Source organism: Anabrus simplex, chromosome 1 (genome assembly GCF_040414725.1).
Source record: "Anabrus simplex isolate iqAnaSimp1 chromosome 1, ASM4041472v1, whole genome shotgun sequence".
NCBI lineage: Eukaryota > Metazoa > Arthropoda > Insecta > Orthoptera > Tettigoniidae > Anabrus > Anabrus simplex.
Window position 1 is genome coordinate 1441861524 of NC_090265.1, and position 12746 is coordinate 1441874269.

At 37.1% G+C, this 12746-nt stretch overlaps 1 protein-coding gene across 3 annotated transcripts in view; it reads right to left on the reverse strand.

Annotated features, from left to right (window-relative positions):
- Tango10 (transport and golgi organization 10) overlaps positions 1 to 12746 on the reverse strand; it is a 216382-nt gene that overhangs the window by 101996 nt on the left and 101640 nt on the right. For 2 of the 3 annotated variants that reach the window (XM_067137911.2, XM_067137912.2), the window contains exon 5: positions 10830 to 10949. The exons of the other annotated variant lie outside the window; for it this stretch is intronic. In XM_067137911.2, the coding sequence (XP_066994012.1) occupies positions 10830 to 10949 (120 nt within the window). The remainder of the gene's footprint in view (positions 1 to 10829; positions 10950 to 12746) is intronic. 3 annotated transcript variants of the gene reach the window in all.

A 12746-nucleotide genomic window follows, 5' to 3' on the forward strand; every position in this document is an offset into this window, starting at 1 on the left:
TTATTTGGCATAAGTCGTTGGTCGAGTGTGTGAACTCTTGTTGTGATTTTGTTGTGTTGGTAATCAGTTGACATGCTAATGTAGCAGTCAAGTGTTTGTTAAGACAGCAGTTTGTTAATGTGTGTATATAATGTGTATACAATTTGTAAATAAAATAGTGTACACAACTGACAGCAACTCGTGTGTACGTCTTTGTGATTAAGACAGTTTCAACCTGTTATTCAAGTCATCTTCAGTGGATTTAAATCTTAAAATACATAAATTACAATCCAGTAGTATTATTAATGAAAGTTATTGAACACTGATGTAATGGGTCTCATTTGAATCCTAATTATATACAAGTAAAACATAGTTTGAATACTGCTCGAGATATAATTTCTTGTCTTGAAATTTTAAAATCTTGCTGTGTAGATAAAATCTCTAAATCAGGCCTTTCCAACTCGAGCACTTAGTACTGGGGCGCACCAGCGCTACACTCAGCAGCAAAGTTCCCCTCCTTCCCCACCTACCCCATGCAGTGGTTGGTGTATGTGTGCGTAAGATGATGATCCTTGTTGTTTAAAGGGGCTAACATCTAGGTCATCGCCCACCCCCCCCCCCCCCTCTCTCTCTCTCTCTCTCTCTCTCTCTCTCTCTCTCTCTCCCTCTCTCTCTGATAGAACAGATAGCAGAGCAGTTGGTTTCTCCTTCGTTAAAAATGTAGTTTAATCCTTCATGGGTGCAATCATATTTTGCTGTCAATACTTAAGGGAAAGCTCAATGGTTAATTTGCCCTGTCATTTCAACCGTCTTCAACCGTACGACGACACTACTACAATAAACATGCTTCAATCTACGATGACATTGTTGGCGCAGCAAGAACCGAACAAACTGCTAAGTTAAAATTGGAATTGCCAAGTTATTCTCTTCACAGCCATCTAGATAAAGCTTACCGGGCAAGTTGGCCGTGCGGTTACGGAAACGCAGCTGTGAGCTTGCATCTGGGAGATAGTGGGTTCGAATCCCACTGTCAGCAGCCCTGAAGATGGTTTTCTGTGGTTTCCCATTTTCACACCAGGCAAATGCTGGGCCTGTACCTTAATTAAGACCACGGCCGCTTCCTTCCCACTCCTAGCCCTTTCCTATCCCATTGTCGCCATAAGACCTATCTGTATCGGTGCTATGTAAAGCCACTAGCAAGCAAAAAAGATAAATCTTCATTCTTTCGTTTCATATCAATCCATTTTAATGATTTTTCACCTCGTTATCGATTTGTAAAATTCATCGACTATTCGCTCGTGTACTTTTCCCGCAATGGCACTGGTAAACAAGGAAAATTTTTCTAGCAATGCTATACAAGGTATGTTAAACTTGTGTTTTAGTGATTATGATGGTAGTTATAATTTTAGCGATGATTCTGATGACAGTGATGTTGATATTGCCGAATTAGACCATGATCAGGCTGAAAATGATACAGAAGAGACTGTTGTTTCCAACACTATTCGTGCTAGATGCTGTACTGCTGCGTATAATTTTTACTGGGATAACATGGATAATTACATAAGAAATAAACATTCTGTAAGGTCTATTCACCCCAAGGTTTAACTCTAAATGTCGTGCAACTAGTAAAGTCTTTCAAACGGCTTTTCTTCACTTGAACTCTTCCAGCTGAGTGTAATGGAAACAAATCACTACACTTAGCAGTACATAATGTCCTGAGGAATGTTATTTCCATTTCGATCTAAGGTAAGGGAACTGATTCCAGTCGATGAAAATGAGATGTATGTTACCTTAGCCCTCTTCATGTTGTTGGGAATAGTACAAAAACTAAAGTTTACTTCTCGAAAAATTATACCATTGTCACGCCCCTTATTTGATTCATATTTTTAGACATATTTGAATCCATATGCAAATTACTTCACTTCAACAACACCGAGACTATACAGACTATATATGGAGGACCGAAAAGCTATTTCCAATAGAATAAAAATTGGTTGGAAATTAACAGAGATGTGGTAAAATAATACCAATATAAATGGTCCGTTATTGGACATTATAAATTTTCCAGCTAACTCATTCCTGGTTGCCAGCGTTTAGCCCTCGTGTGCTAGGCTGGGCTCATCAGTTGGTACCTAGCACACCTACCAAGACGCATGGCTAGTGCATACCGTGGAGGCCACTGCGTAGGCTAACTGTAGCCACCGGCAGTGCCAATGCACTATGAGAGACTTTGTCTCACTACCAAAAATTGATGCCTACTTGGCCATCAGATGATAGATGTTGATATTCCCATAGGGAGATGTGGTATCATAAAACAGTTTGCTGTACAGGTATGGTAGCCTTTAAACGTCCAGTGAAGGATAGATTTTTAAATGCTCCTGCTCAGGAGAATTAAGGGTCCATGCCATATAACCAATATCCTGGATGGCATATACTGATCGGATGACTTTAATTATACAAAGAGGAGTCCCGAGCTCATGTCACGAGAGCTGAACTACCATGAGTCAATATGTTGTTAGATGCGGTCTCACATGGAAACCGAAGTAAGGGACTTCCAACAGAGTTTTACCTTGATCAGTCATCCTAACTTACAGGGATGGTTTTCGATTAAAGTTGCCCTTCAGGAAGTTAGGTGAATACCTCCTGAACAAAGCCATTCTATTTATTTATTTATTTTCAATTTAATTTAACATTTTAATTCAAGAAGCCATACAGTTGTACCTCAATTGTCATCAGATGATATTACTTTAATTTAGTTTCCTTTTGATATTTCAGCTAGCTTATCTCAGCCTTTAACACCTACAGGATATAACAGCAAGTGATGAAGAGCCCGCTTAAATTTTCTTGCTACATCAAAATTGCAACAGTAAATGTACTGACACTGACGGGAAAGACAGAAGAACTGGTTGACTTCATGATAGAAAAAGATATAGCCACTCTTGGACTGTGCGAGACCAAGAAGAGGGGTACAGGGGAGATCCCTCTGAGAGAAGGATACAGGCTGTATTACAGCAGAGGACCTGAAGCAAAAAATGGAGTGGCCATCATACTTAGAAGAGAAATCCAAGAATATGTGGAATATACTGTACAAAGTACGTCAGCGATAGGATGATGATGATGAGACTCCAGTTTGAAAATGGCGTGAAAGATCTATTTCAGTTGTATGCCCCACAAACTGGTTGCATACATGAACATCTAGAGGACTTCTTAGAGGAAGTGGAGAGACAGATAGAAGATAAGGAAGTACTATTGATGGGAGATCTAAATGCACAAGTTGGAATGGAAAGACAAGGAAAGGAAGATGTTGTAGGACCCCTTGGATATGGAAATGTAAATCCAGAAGGCGAGTTGTTGGTGGATTTTTGCATGAGGAATCAAATGATTGTTGGAAACACCTGGTTTAGGAAGAAGAACAGTCAGAAGATTACAAGGTATGGTTGGGGAGACAGACGAACAAAGACCATGATTGATTATATAATCATAGAGAAAGAACACCGGAAGAACCTATTAGATGTTACAGCCATGCCTGAAGAAGCCTTTGGTAGAGATCATAAAGTTGTGATAGGAAAATTGAAAGTTGGAAAGATTGAAAAACCCCAATTAAGAAGAAAGAAAAGAATTAAAGTATGGAAGTTGAAGGAGAAAAGCATACAAGAAGAATTTCAAATGGAAATAATACCCTTGGTACCCAGGACAGAGGTGGGGAACGTTGAAGAGGAATGGAAAAGATTTAAGGAAGCACTGGTTGGATGTGCAGAAAAGGTGTGTGGTAGAACATCAGGAAATGTGAAAGACAAAGAAACACAATGGTGGAATGATAGGGTAAAGATTAAAGTGAAGGAAAAGAAAATGGCATGGAAAGCATGGAAAACATCTAAGACTGAAGAAAGTAGAATATATGGAGGCAAAGAATTTGGCCAAGAAAGTAGTGGAGGAAGAAAAGAGGAAAAGCTGGGCCTTATTCACAAAGAAATTGAGAGATGATGCGCAGGGCAGCAAGAAATTACTGTATGGTATCTTAAGAAACAAAAAGAGAGATCAAGTAAACACCAGATTTGTGAAGGATGAAGGTGGCATAATTTTAACAAAGCCAGAAGAAATAAGAAATAGATGGAGAGAATATTTTCAGAAGCTGCTGAACATAAGAACGGATGACAGTCATTCAATGGACGACCAGGAAAAGCAATTAGTTGATGAAGAAATGGATAAAGAAATTACAATTAATGAAATTGAAATGGCAGTAAGAAAGATGAAGAATGGAAAAACTGCTGGAATAGATGAAATTTCAGTGGAGATGATAAAGGCAGCTGGAGCTGTAGGTCTGCAGTGGACATATCGGGTTCTCAGGAATGTCTGGGAGAATAAGGAGGTCCCTGAGGATTGGCAAAAAGGAATAATCATCCCCATTTTCAAGAAAGGTGATAAGAAAGTTTCGAAGAACTGCAAGGGAATTACTCTAATATCCCATGTTGCTAAGATAATGGAAAGGATACTGGAAAGTAGAATAAGGTTGAGGGTTGAGAATCCGATACAGGAAAATCAGTTTGGTTTCAGAAGTGGAAGGTCAACAATAGAGCCCATTTTCATTATGAGACAACTAATGGAAAAGGGTTGGGAGTACAGGAATGATATGGTGATGACATTCATTGACATTGAAAAGGCATATGACAGTGTCCCCAGAACGAAAGTTTGGGACAGTCTGGTGCAAAAAAGAATAGGACAGGGATTAATAAAAATGATCATGGCATTGTATAAGGAATGTTGTAGTTGCGTGCAAACACAAGTTGGCAGGACAAGTTGGTTCAAAATAACTAGTGGGCTGAGACAGGGAAGTGTTCTATCACCAATCCTGTTTACAATAGTAATGGATGACATTATGAGGACACCAAAAGCAGCATATGGAGGAAGAGAAATGAACATGATGTTATTTGCAGATGATATTGTGATTTAGGGAGAAGACGACAGGAAGGTTCAAGAACAGTTGAATGTGGTGAATGGGAAGATCGAAGAATGTGGATTGAAAATAAGTGTAGAAAAGAGTAAAACTCTTGTTATGACTAGAGGGGAGAAAGAAGGGAAAGGTAAGATTAGACTTAGGGACAAGCCCCTGGAAGTAGTGGAAACGTTTAAATACCTGGGGAGTGAATTAATGGAGAATGCTCGACTGGATGCTGAGATTAGTAAAAGGATTCAAGCTGGAAGTCGTTTCTATCACAGTGTAAGAAACATGTTATGGGACAAAGATGTGCCAACGGATACAAAGGATACTACGTACAAGATGTATTACGAACCCATAACAACTTACGGAGCAGAAACTTGGACAATGACAAAGAAGGATTTGAGTCGAATACAGGCAGCCGAAATGAAATTCTTGAGGAGTATGATACAGAAGAGTAGAAGAGACAAAATAAGGAATGAGAAAATCCGGGAAGAAATTGGAGTGGGAAAACTGAATGATAGAATAGAGAAGAGCCGACTAAGATGGTTTGGGCACATAAAGCGAATGAGCAACGAAAGAATGCCAAAAAAGGTGATGGGAATGCAAATCCAAGGAAGGAGAGGCTGTGGACGACCACGATTGAGATGGAAGGATACCATCCAACGCAGCATTATAGAAAGAAACCCGGACTGGGACACAGTGTTGGAGAAGGAGTGGTGGAAAGACCGAAAAAAGTGGAGAGGGACCATATTTGCCCCTACCTGGCTACAGCTGGATAAAGGGAAATGATGATGATGATACCCAGATATAAGGGTTCAATACATACATACATACATACATACATACATACATACATTACATTATATATTATAACCTTCCAATGAATGTCAGATTGGAGTTGGTGAAGACATTGGAAGTTTATGGTGAAATCAACATCAATGAAATCGTATGTCCGAGTACTATACGTCCAGGTGTGTCAGAAACCCAAATAACTCGTTCAACTATATGAACAACAGGCAACGGATTGAGGGTATCGGCAAAAATAATAAGCTCTGAACCCCATGGTATCACATTAAATTATGGTGGATAATGAAAAGATCGTGGCACAATACAGAATTAAGTAAATATTGCAGTTACCTCAAGTAAAGTTTGTTAAATGTAAATAAATGGCAAGAATATTAATGATAGAAATGTATCGGAGGCCAGGAATGAGTTGAATTAATTGGGCAAAGTTCAATCTGTATATGAGGGCCATACCCTGCTTATCTAGTCCGATACGATTCGATGACCGAGACTGGTGATGAAATTGTCGATTGATAACCAAAATATTATGTGGCAGATTGTTAAACGAATTCCTTTGTCGACGTAAATGATCATACAAGAGCACTCCGTATTAAGAAGTCAGGTGTTTTGATTGTCAAAAACATATGGAAGCTAGGAAATATGGAGAAATCTTTTAAAAGCAAACCGTCTGTTATTATTGTAATATGTTATTAGATTTTGTTTTTCAAATAAGAGTAGACTACAGTTCTGTTGAAAACTCAGAGAGGATTAGAGCTGTTGCACACGTAGCGAAAGAGATCAGACGAAAAGCTAGAATCACAATACAATATTGACAGATTTTAATAAGTCTAGCTGTTGTACAACAAAATACGTATTTTGTTTTCTCAGAATATCGAGGCAAGTGTTGTATACGAATATTGTAAATAATATTAATGCATGTAACCCTACTCTAATAAATAATTATAACTTTCAGATAACATGAAGCCAGAAACCGTTGGATACGATTATGAGATGTTTATGAATTCCAGCATGTCCAGTTAAATCACAATAGGATCTCAACAGACCTGACGAGAACTGGGATGGACATCAATGGTTGAAACAAATACTGGAGGATAAGAGGTGTCTTCTTCACGAAGCCAACGAAGGATGAGTACTCAAAGTCAATGTCTTACTATCCCGCTATGAAGCCACTTTTAAAGTAGAGTAGTATGTTTTTCTTTATGTCAATTTGTGACATGCCAAATCATACAACTTGAAGGCGACCATTCCACTTGTCAATCATTGCCTTACGATGGATAAGAGTGTTGTGAATTGTATCGTAAATGATCCTGAATTGTGATATATCGTATACTATGTCGTGTGAATCTAAGCGATCGCTAGCAAGGTTATACAGATAGATTTAGGCATGGATAACATTCGTGTTGAGATAGTGTCATTATGAAGATATTTTAGTCCAATTCGTGTTTCAAATATATATTACAAGGAATCGACAATCATAATGTGCGTAATTTAGAGTCATCAGCAATCATATTCTTATGTTGAGCACAGTTTTCGGGGAAGGTAATTCTAATGTTGTTATGATAATATTGCGTTAACATGGTGATGAGATTAGTAGTCTTCATAATGTGAAGTGCCTGAGTATATTTTCCTAATAAAATGAGAATTCGTTGAGCATGACATATGTGATGTGATGAAGTGTTTATTGATAGGATCGTCAAAATATGTAAATGGTTGATACTACATGAATTGTTGTGAATGTGTCATTGGGATTATGCATTTTATAGAATGATGTGATGTAGAGGTCCTGATGAAATTTATTGTGGTAGGAATTGATTTAGTCATGCGTGTGGATTCGATATTGCTATAATGAATGGTAATTACTTAGGTATGAAGCGGTATTTACAATGATATTTCAAGGTATTTCGAGAACACTGATAGTATGATCATCTAAATTATATTAATAAAATACAGTATAGATAGTTGCGCACAATACTGGATTGACATAAGATCTTCACGAATTAATAATATCACAAAGTTCTTCATTTATATATATGGTGAGTAAATTAATTCCTCTTGCTAGCTGGATTTCTTTTGTAGACCATTGAACTTGATGCTTAGAGCTGATGTAGTTTTACAGGTTGACTCACGGAGGACACAAGAGCTGCAGAGTCATCGTAGTTTTGAAATTATTGTAGTTGGTGATGATTGTGTTTTCAAATGTCCATTATTTAGGTGTAGATGCCGGTGGAGCCCAGAAGAGATCAAGTTCATTTCTTATTTGTTCAATGTTATTGATTGATGGATTATGATGTTGTCATGCTATTTGATCATTTTCTTGACCGGTATGATAATCTTTTTTTTTTTTTTCCTTTACGTCGCACCGACACAGATGGCGACGATGGGATAGGAAAGGCCTAGGAAGTGGAAGGAAGCGGCCGTGGCTTTAATTAAGATACAGCCCCCGGCATTTGCCTGGTGTGAAAATGGGAAACCACGTAAAACCATCTTCAGGGCTGCCAACAGTGGGGCTCGAACCCACTATCTCCCGATTACTGGATACTGGCCGCACTTAAGCGACTGCAGCTATCGAGCTCGGTATGATAATCATTAACAAAGGTCACTGGTGCGTTCAAGTTGTTAGGTAGATTTTCAACAAATTAAGCGATGATTTAAGTATAATAACGGGATGTTGAGACATTTATTTGAGTCTGAATAGGCGTGCCAAGCCAACAAGAATTAACGATTTCTAACCATCAGTTTGAAGATAAATGTGGTGAATGATGGACTCATTTCAATTTGAAGCCTTCAGCATTGAGATATTGATTTTCCTTTGATTTTTCTGATTAAATCAATACTATCACTGATGTATGAGAAAAAATATTGACAAGAGTCAGAAGTTAGACATTTTCTTTTTATTTAATTAACGTAACATTCAATCACTTCTAGTATCCATTTGTGTTGTTTTCATTTTTATTAACCTTGTAGCTGTTATTTAAAGTAATTTATAGTCATTAACTCATTAGCGCCTTGCGTTGCCATATGGTAACGATTTTCGCACCTTTTTCTTTTAATACTGTTGGCAACAGGAAATACTCTGGAAGATTGTAGTGTCATCCGACAGAGAAGAGTTTGTAGAATCGAGTAATCACGTTTATTTAATTTTAAAATCTATTGTTGCAACACAAAGACTGGTGGACTCTTGGTTATTTTAAGATTCCTGCGAAATGGCTGCCGGTTTCACGTAAGAAGGATATAAAATCTATAAGTGAAGTTCTTTCATTGGATTATGTTTACAGTAGTGTTGTGCACACTTCATTACATATGTTGTAAGCATTTGAAATAGTACGGGCGCACAATGCCATAGTAGTGCTTGTTGAATCATTAGCGTTGCCATATGGCAATGCTAGGCGTTTATACTCAGTAAAATTGCTGCAGCTGTCAGATCATGATATTTTATACTGATTCATACATCTTCATTGCAGGAAGGGATTTTTCCTATTAGGAGCACTGGATATGCTACTGACTGAAGATCTCGATGGTAATATTTTTGTGGAACCGCCCTATGTAAATGTAATTACAGGTGAGGGCTCCTGGTGATGAAGATGATGGTGGGCTTATTGATAATCTCTCTCCCGACAGTTACGTGTCGGTGCTGAAATGAAGCTAGTAAATAATGGAAGAATCGGGGTTAGTTACGATGGTGAAGGTGCGTTACCAGAGGATGAAGTGCCTTTTCTGTCTACTGTTGCAAGATCTGTTTCAATACCCGATGCTGCGAAAGAGCGGCTAACTGATAGAGGAAATAATAAATCAAATAACAAACCAAGATAGACCAATGAGGCTGATTTCAATATTGGGCGACTGTTGACATTTCCGGAGCCTAGTTATAGCAAGTGAAAATCCAAGACTGTTGTTGGCATTTTTGAATTGTTTACAGATAACCAGCTGATCGAACATTTAGTTCGCGAGACTAAAACATATGCAGTGTTTTTAAATTGTACGGACCCACAAATAACTTCTGATGAAATTCGTTGCCTTATCACCATACTTTTCATTTCTGGATATAATAGGTTGCCCTCCAAGCGTTCTTATTGGGACACGCAGGATGATATGAAGACAGTGAAAGATTGTCATTCCCTATCTCTGTGCCTAACGCACAAGTACTGCGGGCGAGCTCTTATATGCCTCCGAAAATATAGACTACTCTAGTTACTCTATAGTTTGTAACTGCATCTGAAGTGCTTTGATTCTTCATTTTCTAATTTTTTTATTTTATTCTATTGTTCCAGATAGTGTTTTGTTTTGACAGGCAATGAACTGTACATATGTGTCTATGTACTGCAAACAAATATTTTCTCCTTTGTTCAATAATTCTTTTTTGCTGTGATGTTAATAAAAACTGATATTCCATATTCTTACAAAAAATAATGCTATGATATTTCAACACTGTTATTGCATGAAAACAAAAAAACACTTTGCAACCTAAATTCGACTTTCAAAACTCATTGTTTAAAAATAGGTAGTGCAAGCGCCTAGCGTTGCCATATGGCAACATAAAATATCTTATGACCTAGTGATTCCAAAATTCTGAAAATTGTTTTATTAGTTTATTTTGGTCTCAAACATACGGCAAAACACAATAAATAAGCAAATCTCAGAAAAATAATTAATTCAGGCGCTAATGGGTTAAACGGAAAATCCTTCCATGAAAGTTATATTTTCGGTGTTCTCATTTTTTATAGTATAAGGAACGTCGTGATGGTAACTTAGATTAGGATAGCAATTAGTAATCGTCCTCTCACGTCAGTCGAACCAACATAAATCCACCATACGATCCTGTGACCCAACTCGAACTTTCACGTCCCTTGAGTGGAGGCTCATGTAACTCTGCGTGACATCGGCCGTGGCGCTACCTTAACATCAAGAACCCTGAACTGAGAGATTCGTGAAAGGTCACAATATACATATACATACATACATATTCAATAGCACATAGTAACTTCCAACAGTGGTTAACAACAGAAGTTTTCTGGTTTTGTAGGCTGTGATCCAGTGGAGTTTGAAGCTCCCAATGAAAACATGAGGAACATCACAAAATTGAAACCAAGAGTACAAGATTACTGCATACCTGAGCTACTTGATCACGTCCACAGGCAAGAGTATATTGCAACCATGTGACTAGCTGGTTCTTAGCAGCAGCATGAGCAATGTGGACACACATGTAGTCAATGCAGAGTTTCACCAAATCCTAAACAATCGGATCAACAAGTTCAACTGATTGAAACCTTTGCAATAAGGATGGATTGCATATGGAATACACTAATGATTCACACCAATTCTAAATTATCCATACTAATAAATGATGCACTTAATCTGATGGGAATAATCTTTAAATTACAAAAGAAACAGGCAAACTGCACTTTTTAACACTAGAACGGCCAGAGCGGTCATTTTGACCGTTAGCGAATTTCAAGGTATTTCCACGCTCGTACTTTTTAATGCACGAAGTTGTGCTTTTGTGACTTTTAATCTTTTAGGGTTATATACATTTACGCCAAAAATTACATCCGTAGTTGATAAGGGAACACCGATATTGTCCCTTATATAACTTGCATAAATTGCTTGTCAAGTGTCTAAATAGGCTTGTAAACAAATTGAGACTTATTTTATCATTTTTCATAAAGGAATTCAATAGCAAGTCCGTCAAAATATTTCATTGTTACCTATTAGAAGTGAGAGAATATGAACAATTATTAATACTTAACAATGGATTGATCTGTATACAATACATCCCAATTGTTAACTATGTTGCTTTAAAATTAATAATTGAACATTCGCATGTTTCCCCAGATCCTGGATGCTAGATATATGTCAGTATGTGGCAGCGGTCAAAATGACCGCCTGAGGCCTTTATAGGTATGAGGAAAGTTCGGCCGTTCTAGTGTTAATATATTTATTATAAATAAAATGACACACATAAAATAGTTATTTCTATCATATTCATGAATTTCGACTGAAAAATGTTCATGCATATGGATTTACAATTCAAACTCTGTCACCAAATAATAGAATGATGTTATCTGTTTAATATCCGGCTTAACTGTTAACAATTTTAACAGATGCTAGGGTGTCGAAATATTTTTCTGCAAGAGTTGTTCAATTCAATTCAATTCAATTCAATTCAATTCAATACAAATCAAATCATCAATTATCTGAATTTAGAGCTATCACCCTGGTAGCAGAATCCCTATCAATTGTTTACTTAGCTTTTTCTTGTCAAACATAGGAGGGGAGGTCCACCTATTCAATACCATTTGATTAAATACCAAATATCTTCATTAGATATAAGGGACTAGTTTCGACCCTGTAAACTGGGTCATCTTCAGCCTTAATTACCAGTTAGAAAAACATATAAAATCCTATAGGACACAATCACCAATATTCCACAGAAATATATATCAAACTTAATGACAAATAGTGTTCATTAGCACTTATGTGTCATGGTTAAAATATAGTTATTTATATATTATACTTATGTTCTTGATTGTATGAGTAACTTGTCTTCTTTGGAAATGTAATCAAAACTATAGGAATATACATTCACAATAAAAGAGTTAAATAAGTTAATGTAACACATTACAATCTTCTTCCAGTAAGTGAATTGCAACGTCTGTTGATATGGTAATATTTTCATCAAGGTATTGAAGTATGCTGTATAACCTCTAAGTGGTATGCATCTATAATTATGTTAAGTAGCTATATTACACTATCAATGTAGTTACAATGTTCCACTAGAAGACATTCACAATTTTGATATTGAGTAGGTTGATTTCCGATTGAGTTGAAGTGATCAAACAATTCGATATAGTGTGAATGTCTGGAACGAGGAAAAAGGAAAGAAAAATAGACAAAAAGATCTGGTAAACTAAGAAAGATTGTTGTATGGGAAAGTAAAATATAAGATTGCATCACACTCACCCCCTGGTGCTACTATGTGTGATGTAAGCACGTGAAGACCAACCCTGACAATGGTTGTACAAGGAGA